Raw genomic sequence first — 6,895 nt, forward strand, 5'->3', positions numbered from 1 at the left:
ATAAGAGGAACCACTCGAATGAGTCATGTCTAGTTGTCATGGAGTCCAGAATGGTGCATTCAAAATAGCAGGTTAGCTTTTAAAATACGTGAAAATAAAACATGTTTTTTTGAAACTATAAATAAATGATCGTTTTAATTGATATCTATAGACATATATATGATAGATGATCGTTGGTTAACGCACTCTAAACTCATCTAAGGCCCATTAAATAGAAAATAAATCGTGAGGATATGTGTCATGTCTTGAGATAATGACTTAAAAGGATAATATATTCTTTGATTTGTACACATTTGGTCATTGAGTTTATTTTTTGCTCACATTTACCCCTTCAACTTGTTAAACTGTACACATTTAATCCTTATGACCGGTTATTTCAGGTTAACCGGTAAAAATATCTTAATAGGGTAATATATTTCTTATTTTGTACACATTTAATTCTTAATATTTTTATACACATTTAGTCCTTAATTTTCTTTTTGTTACAATATATATATATATATATATATATATATATATATATATATATATATATATATATATATATATATATATATTTATATATATACTCATTCAATACTTATGAATGTTTTCTTTAAGTTTTTCTCACAACATCTTACATGGAACAATCATTAACGATGTGTTTTAGGCTTTTGATGCTTATGTTCATCGTGATCTCGACTATTTGGTTGTTTAGGTCATGCGTTTTGAACATCATAACTTTTTCATACTATCTCGGATATTAACGATCTTTATATCTATATGTTTGTATTTTAGTCTACTACAACTTTCGTTTAGATTAATCCCGTTAAAAAGTTATATATTCTTTAATTACGATCTTTATATCCATATGTTTTTTTATGAATGTATTTATGAATGTTTTTTTATAAAATTGTAAGTAAAAACAAATTATATTTTAACGGGAGTAATCTTAACGAAATTTATAGCAGACTTGAAAAACGAACACATAGACATAAAGATCGTTAAAATTAGATATCATATGAAGAAGTTACGACATTTGGAATACAAAACCTAAGCTAAACCACAAGACCTATGCAACAAAGCAGTCGAGGCCGCGATGGACATAAGCATCAACAACCCCAAACACATCATCAACCAGGGACAGACGTAAGATTTGGTAGTAGGTGTTGTCAGTCTGTAGTAGGCGTTGCCGGTAAGTAGAAAAAAGAAAAACAATCGAAAAACATTGAAAAATTTACACCGCGTACATAAAAAGCAGGGGTTGTCGGTATCACTGCGGGCACCCAAAGAGAACCGTCTCTGTGATCAATGATAGTCTCATGTTAGATGTCATGAGAAAAACCTTAAATAAATCATTCATAAGTACTGAATTGGTACAAAAACAAAAAATGACTTATTTTGAAACAAAAAAAATAAGGACTAAATGTGTACAAAAATATTAAGAACTAAATGTGTACAAAATGAGAAATATATTACCCTAATAAGTCATTTTTTCCGGCTAACCTGGACTAACCGGTCATAAGGACTGGATGTGTACAGTTTAACAAGTTGAATGAGTAAATGTAGAAGAAAAAAACTCAATGACCAAATATGTACAAAATCGAAAAATATATTACCCTTTTAAGTCATTATCCCGTCATGTCATATGTGATGTACTTATGTTAATTTTTCTAAACCCATTTCAAGCCCATTAGGTGGAGAGTAACTCGTGAAGACAAGTAATTTTTATGTCATTTTTTTGTGGAAAAAAAACAAGGTTTTTGGACCATTTTTTGCATACCGTCTAATCCCCGCTACAAACATGAGGTTACGCATAATGTTCTAGAATCACTACAGACGAACCTCCATGACTACATGGATTGAGTAGGGCCATGATTTGAATATGAATCAATAGACTATCCATCATATATTCCAATGTCTTCGTATCTTCCAATGTCTTACCAATAATGTTATATTAATAAGATTAATCAAGTATCAAATAGTAACGAGTCTACAAATAACAACGGCGACAAATATTTTTTTATGGGAGAAATTCGTATATACATTTATTAAGCTTCAAAATATCGTATTTGCCTAACCTAAAATTTAAATATCATATTTATCCTTCTTAAATTTTACAACATTGTATTTACACAAATCTATTTTTTATTTAATTTAAAAACATTTCAGAATCTTTTTTTATATTCTAAATCATTATAACTTATCAATAAAACAGTTTGACCATATTACCCTTCACTATTATGCAGTTCATCATCGTTAATTAGATGTTCATAAATCTATGAAAGGATAAAAAAACAAACTTATCAAATACAAGAAATTATACATAAGACAAAATAAAGAAGAAATACTTCAAATGCAATCCTTTGCTTTGCCACATTCAATAATATTGCCTAGCTCTTCCATAGTAAAGGAAAATTTCGACTCTGCAATTTTTAGGATTAAAAGCCAACCTTTTACATCTGTTCCGTAGTAAATCTTTTACATTTGAAGTAAAAGCATCCAAAAGCTTTATATATGATTCTGCAATGTGGGTCAAAGGCTACATCAACTTACGATTCACCCCATTCAAAAATATTAGTGAGTTTAAAACTATAAAAAACATCTTCTAAATGTCTGAGATACAGTGGAGGAGGTAGAAAGTTGTCACAGTGGCACAATTTTTTTTCGTCCGAATATAATAACATAAAAAATGTTAAAAGTACTAGTACATCAAATCAATCCATTATATCTTAATATCTAAATTTGACATCTACGGGTACACATTTTTTGAGACCGATCCATTACATCTTCGATCTTTACTTTCATAAGTGCTTCTTTTTCAACATAAGAAATCATGACATCGTTCAAAAAATCATCACCTATTTTGTTACGAAAATCCGTCTTCAAAAACTTCATCGCTGAAAAACATCTTTCAACCGTTGCGGTTGCAACGGGTAAAACCAAAACCAACTTCAACAACCTATAAACTATAGGATAAGACCGATGTTTTCCCGTTTCCACCATCAAACGAGAAAGGTCGGAAATTCCTTGCAAACTAGGGAACTGATCATCTTTATACAAAGCGTGATAATATATTTCAAGTTCACCATCAAGTTGCATCCTCTCCGCATCATCAAAATCTTTTGTGTATAACTCACTCAACTTTAACAACTTTGTTTTGTTAAATTTAGCAAATGAATCACAAGGACTCAAAGCCCCAATGTATTTTAGTAATTGGGTGCTAAGTTCACTAAATCGGTCCCCAAATTCTATAATTTGCATATCCATGACGGTGTTGAAAATTTCAACTTCAAAATGAAATTGATTAGTAACTTAAGTCTTACGGCCTCTTGATGTGACATAATTTTCCGTCATCTCCACAATATTAATATCATGTTTTTGACAAAAAGAGAATACCTTCGATAAAAGTTTAGCAAACCCCGTGTCTCTTAAAGACTTCAATGCGTCCATTGTCCTTCTAACCAAAGAAGTCGCTTCTAAAATATCTTGATCCTTTTTTTTAAGATGCTTGGACAATACGTTCGTGAGGTGTAAAATTTCATACATCAAATGTAAGTAAAACATGAAATCTAATGTCTTGAAATATTTTAAGATACCAAATGCTTGATTTCGGTTACTTAAAGTGGATCCTTCCTCGACATAAGCAAGAACATGACGAACCTCCGGAAATAAGTTCATCAAACTTGTGATGGTTTTGAAATGTGAACCCCATCTTGTATCTTCTGCTCGAATAAGAGAGCTCTCTTGGTTTAACCCTCTTCCAGTTTCAAGTTCACCATTTCCAATTGACATTTGCACCCTTTCTCTTTGACTTTCCCGTAGCATGTCTTGTCTTTTACATGAACCACCTACCACATTAACCACCAAAGAAAGTTGCTTAAAGAAATCATCAACACCATCATGCTTCTTTGCCACACCCACAATAACTAACTGAAGTTGGTGTGCAAAGCAATGCACATAATGCGCTGATCAAAGCTTTTAGACCATTAAATGCACCACGCATATTGCTTGCCCCATCGTAACCTTATCCTCTTACCTGATAAAAAAAGATATTAAACATTAAAGCGAATAATATTCAATTAAAATTCATAATAAGGAAGAAAAAATGTTATATTTACCTGAGACATACTCAAATTGTTACGGGTAAAAACGTCATCTATGGCTGCTTTAAGAGTCAAAGAGGATGTATCCTTCACGTGCACCACTCCAAAGAATCTTTCCTTCACCACTCCACGGTTGTCGACATATCTCAAAACTATGACCATTTGTTCTTTTTTTAATACATCACTCGATTCATCAACCAATAAAGAAAACACATCTTTACCAATTTCTTTGCAAATATCTAAAACTATCTCTGTTGAAAAGCATTCAACAGTTTGCTTTTGAGTCCTCGGGCACGTCACTTGATTATTTTGTGGAGCATTTTCTAAGGTAACATTGCGAATGCCTTCATTATTGTCTCTCAAGAAAGATAATAACTCCAAGAAAATCCCTCTATTAAGAGAGTCACTCGATTAATCATGACCCCGAAATAGTAAACCATTTTTCAATAAAAATTTACAACACCAAATTGAAGCACCTAAACGAAGTTTATAATTACTCTCCTCAATCTTGGTTTGCTTGTTGAAGGCTGCACTAATAGATTGTTTTTCTTTCAATAAAAATTCACAATTTTCTTTTGCTTTGTGATGAAAACTATCAATACCACCCATATGATCTCTCAATGATTGTCTTTTATTCCAACTATCAAAACCTTGCGAAACAAATGCATCTCTCCCATGTTGTTTTCCCGCCATGTCTCCACATACATAGCAAAATAAACAAAAAGCTTTGTTCTCTTTTATGCTATATTTTAACCAATCAAAGTCATCAAACCACTTAACAACAAAACGTCTTTCTTTTGAACCTATTTTTTTTGAAGGGAATATATAACCCCTTGGTTGACAAGGTCCTTGAAGTAAATATGCCCTCCTTATTTCATCTCTTTGATTGGATGGTAAGTTGTAATCTTTGGTCTTACACCCGGGTCTTTTGGAAGATCTTTCAATTCAACATTTGTAATTGGAGTAGTTGTAGGTTGTGGATTTACATTAGAAACCGAAGGGAATGATTGATTAGAAGGACATGGTCTTTTAGAGGATGCTTCAAAACTTAAATCGTTGGAGCATGGTCTTTTGGAGGATTCTCCAACACTTGATTTATTGATGCTTGTTCTTCCAAAAAAAAGACCCAATTTTATCCTAACAATTCAATATCAAACAAATAAGCCATCCAAGATTCCAAGTAAATTCAAGTAATTTCAAGGTTAACAAATAACAATTACTAATTTCAAGTAAACAAGTAAGTTCAAGGTTAACAACTACTAATTTCACCTAAACAATAAGAAATTTCAACAAAAAACAACTAATTTGACTAATTTCATAAACCTAAAATTATCAATACTTACTTGTTTCATTGTATTTGTAGGATTGAAAGGAGTTCCAAGCCAAGCTAAACAAAATCGAATGAAAGAAGCAAGTCCCAATGTCCGAATTATTTTTCTTTGTCGATAGTTCACAGTGCCGTTTTTTTTTTGTTTTTTTTTCCTGTAATCTCGTTCACAAGGACAGCACTCCAATTTCTTTTCTTCAAAAGCCGATGGACACTTAATAGAGATTGGGTATTGGGCTAAATGGCTAATTCTATTGGTTAAAAAATTAAATAAGCAACTTGGGCAGTTGGGCTACAAACTCAAAATGCATTTGGGTTAATTCTAAATTGAGGTATTTGATTAATTTTCTTTATTTGTTGGACTATCATTTTTTATAGTTTTATTTTTTGGACCTCGAATTCTCAAAAGTATAGTATCACCCGAACGAATTTGAAGCTGGTGCACCTAATATAATTTTTTTTTTTTTTACTCTAATGGACCGAAGCGGAGCAGTGGCCCGGGACCCCCGGGCACCACACACATCCGCCACTGCTGAGATACTTATAGGACTCTTATCCATCTATTAAAAACACTTGTTCCAGTTTTAGTGTTTTAAAACATTGTAAAATACTAACAAAAGATTTTGACCTACATATTGTCGTTTTTTTGCTCATAGAAAACGAAGAACAACAATAATCACTCTTTTTTCAACTAAATTTCAATCAATACTACTAAATCAATGGAATAATCTTGAGCAATTTTTGTGTGGAAAAATGATAAAATCAAGATGAATCGGTATACCTCGTTTAAGAAATAAAATGGCAGTCGGAGATGTGGAAAAATTAGAAATGAAGACTTTGAGTTGAATTCGAAGGGATAATGGTCAATTTATAATAGGACAAAAATGGTCATTTTATTTATTTTTATAAGTAAAAAGATTTGAAAACGTAAATAATGATTTTAAAATATAAAAAAAGCTATTTAAAAAATAGAATAGGGTAAATATGATATTTTAAAAACTTACAAAGGGTAAATATAATATTAAAAAATTAGGTTGGACAAATATGATATTTTATTCTTTATAAAGCATATATTTGAAATTCTCATTTTATTATTATTATTAATTGCTAACAGGAACGAATTTTCAAATAACATCAACATAACAAAAATTTATTTATCGATAAATAGAGATGAGTCCGCATATATTAGGATCAAACTTTTCAATTCCAATATTTTCAACAAAACATGATTTTTTTTAGCATCTTTACTTTTTAAAATTTTTTCCACATAATATAATGTCAATAAATAGTTGTTCTTGGACTAGCCAAATAACGCTTAGAACATATGGTATGGGCAACTTGAAGTGATATTATAACAAAAAGCAACAAGAAAAGGTGATGATGTTTATGGTGTTATAACACTAAGTTAAGAGGAGAGAGATAGAGAGAGTGAATTTGTGCAACCAATAGAAAATCACGTTTCATCTAGTCTTGACCACAACAA

At 31.2% G+C, this 6,895-nt stretch overlaps 2 protein-coding genes across 2 annotated transcripts; both read right to left on the reverse strand.

The window, feature by feature from the left end:
• Positions 1 to 2,002: 2,002 nt before the first annotated feature.
• On the reverse strand, positions 2,003 to 3,249 carry LOC145036407 (uncharacterized). Its single transcript, XM_078984852.1, has 3 exons — positions 2,767 to 3,249; positions 2,212 to 2,258; positions 2,003 to 2,060 (listed from the first exon to the last, which is right to left on the reverse strand). The coding sequence occupies exons 1-3, from the start codon at positions 3,247 to 3,249 to the stop codon at positions 2,003 to 2,005; spliced, it is 588 nt and encodes a 195-aa protein (XP_078840978.1).
• Positions 3,250 to 3,294: 45 nt separating this feature from the next.
• Positions 3,295 to 4,778, reverse strand: LOC145036408 (uncharacterized). The gene is made up of 3 exons (XM_078984854.1): positions 4,583 to 4,778; positions 4,101 to 4,336; positions 3,295 to 3,912 (listed from the first exon to the last, which is right to left on the reverse strand). The coding sequence occupies exons 1-3, from the start codon at positions 4,776 to 4,778 to the stop codon at positions 3,295 to 3,297; spliced, it is 1,050 nt and encodes a 349-aa protein (XP_078840980.1).
• Positions 4,779 to 6,895: the final 2,117 nt, after the last annotated feature.

Source organism: Lactuca saligna, chromosome 3, assembly GCF_052625555.1.
Source record: "Lactuca saligna cultivar CGN05327 chromosome 3, ASM5262555v1, whole genome shotgun sequence".
In the NCBI taxonomy this organism is placed as follows: Eukaryota; Viridiplantae; Streptophyta; class Magnoliopsida; order Asterales; family Asteraceae; genus Lactuca; species Lactuca saligna.

Excerpts from the sequence above, each read along its gene's own strand:
- LOC145036407 (XM_078984852.1), bottom strand. The coding sequence starts at position 3,249 with ATGGATATGCAAATTATAGAATTTGGGGACCGATTTAGTGAACTTAGC. Across the intron at positions 2,259-2,766 it reads TGAAAGTAAAGATCGAAGAT|ATTTATGAACATCTAATTAA; the intron begins GTAATGGATCGG and ends ATCCTTTCATAG. Across the intron at positions 2,061-2,211 it reads GAACTGCATAATAGTGAAGG|GTTAGGCAAATACGATATTT; the intron begins GTAATATGGTCA and ends TTTAAATTTTAG.
- LOC145036408 (XM_078984854.1), bottom strand. The coding sequence starts at position 4,778 with ATGGCGGGAAAACAACATGGGAGAGATGCATTTGTTTCGCAAGGTTTT. Across the intron at positions 4,337-4,582 it reads GCAAACCAAGATTGAGGAGA|AGATAGTTTTAGATATTTGC; the intron begins GTAATTATAAAC and ends GCTTTTCAACAG. Across the intron at positions 3,913-4,100 it reads ACAATTTGAGTATGTCTCAG|TTAGTTATTGTGGGTGTGGC; the intron begins GTAAATATAACA and ends CACCAACTTCAG.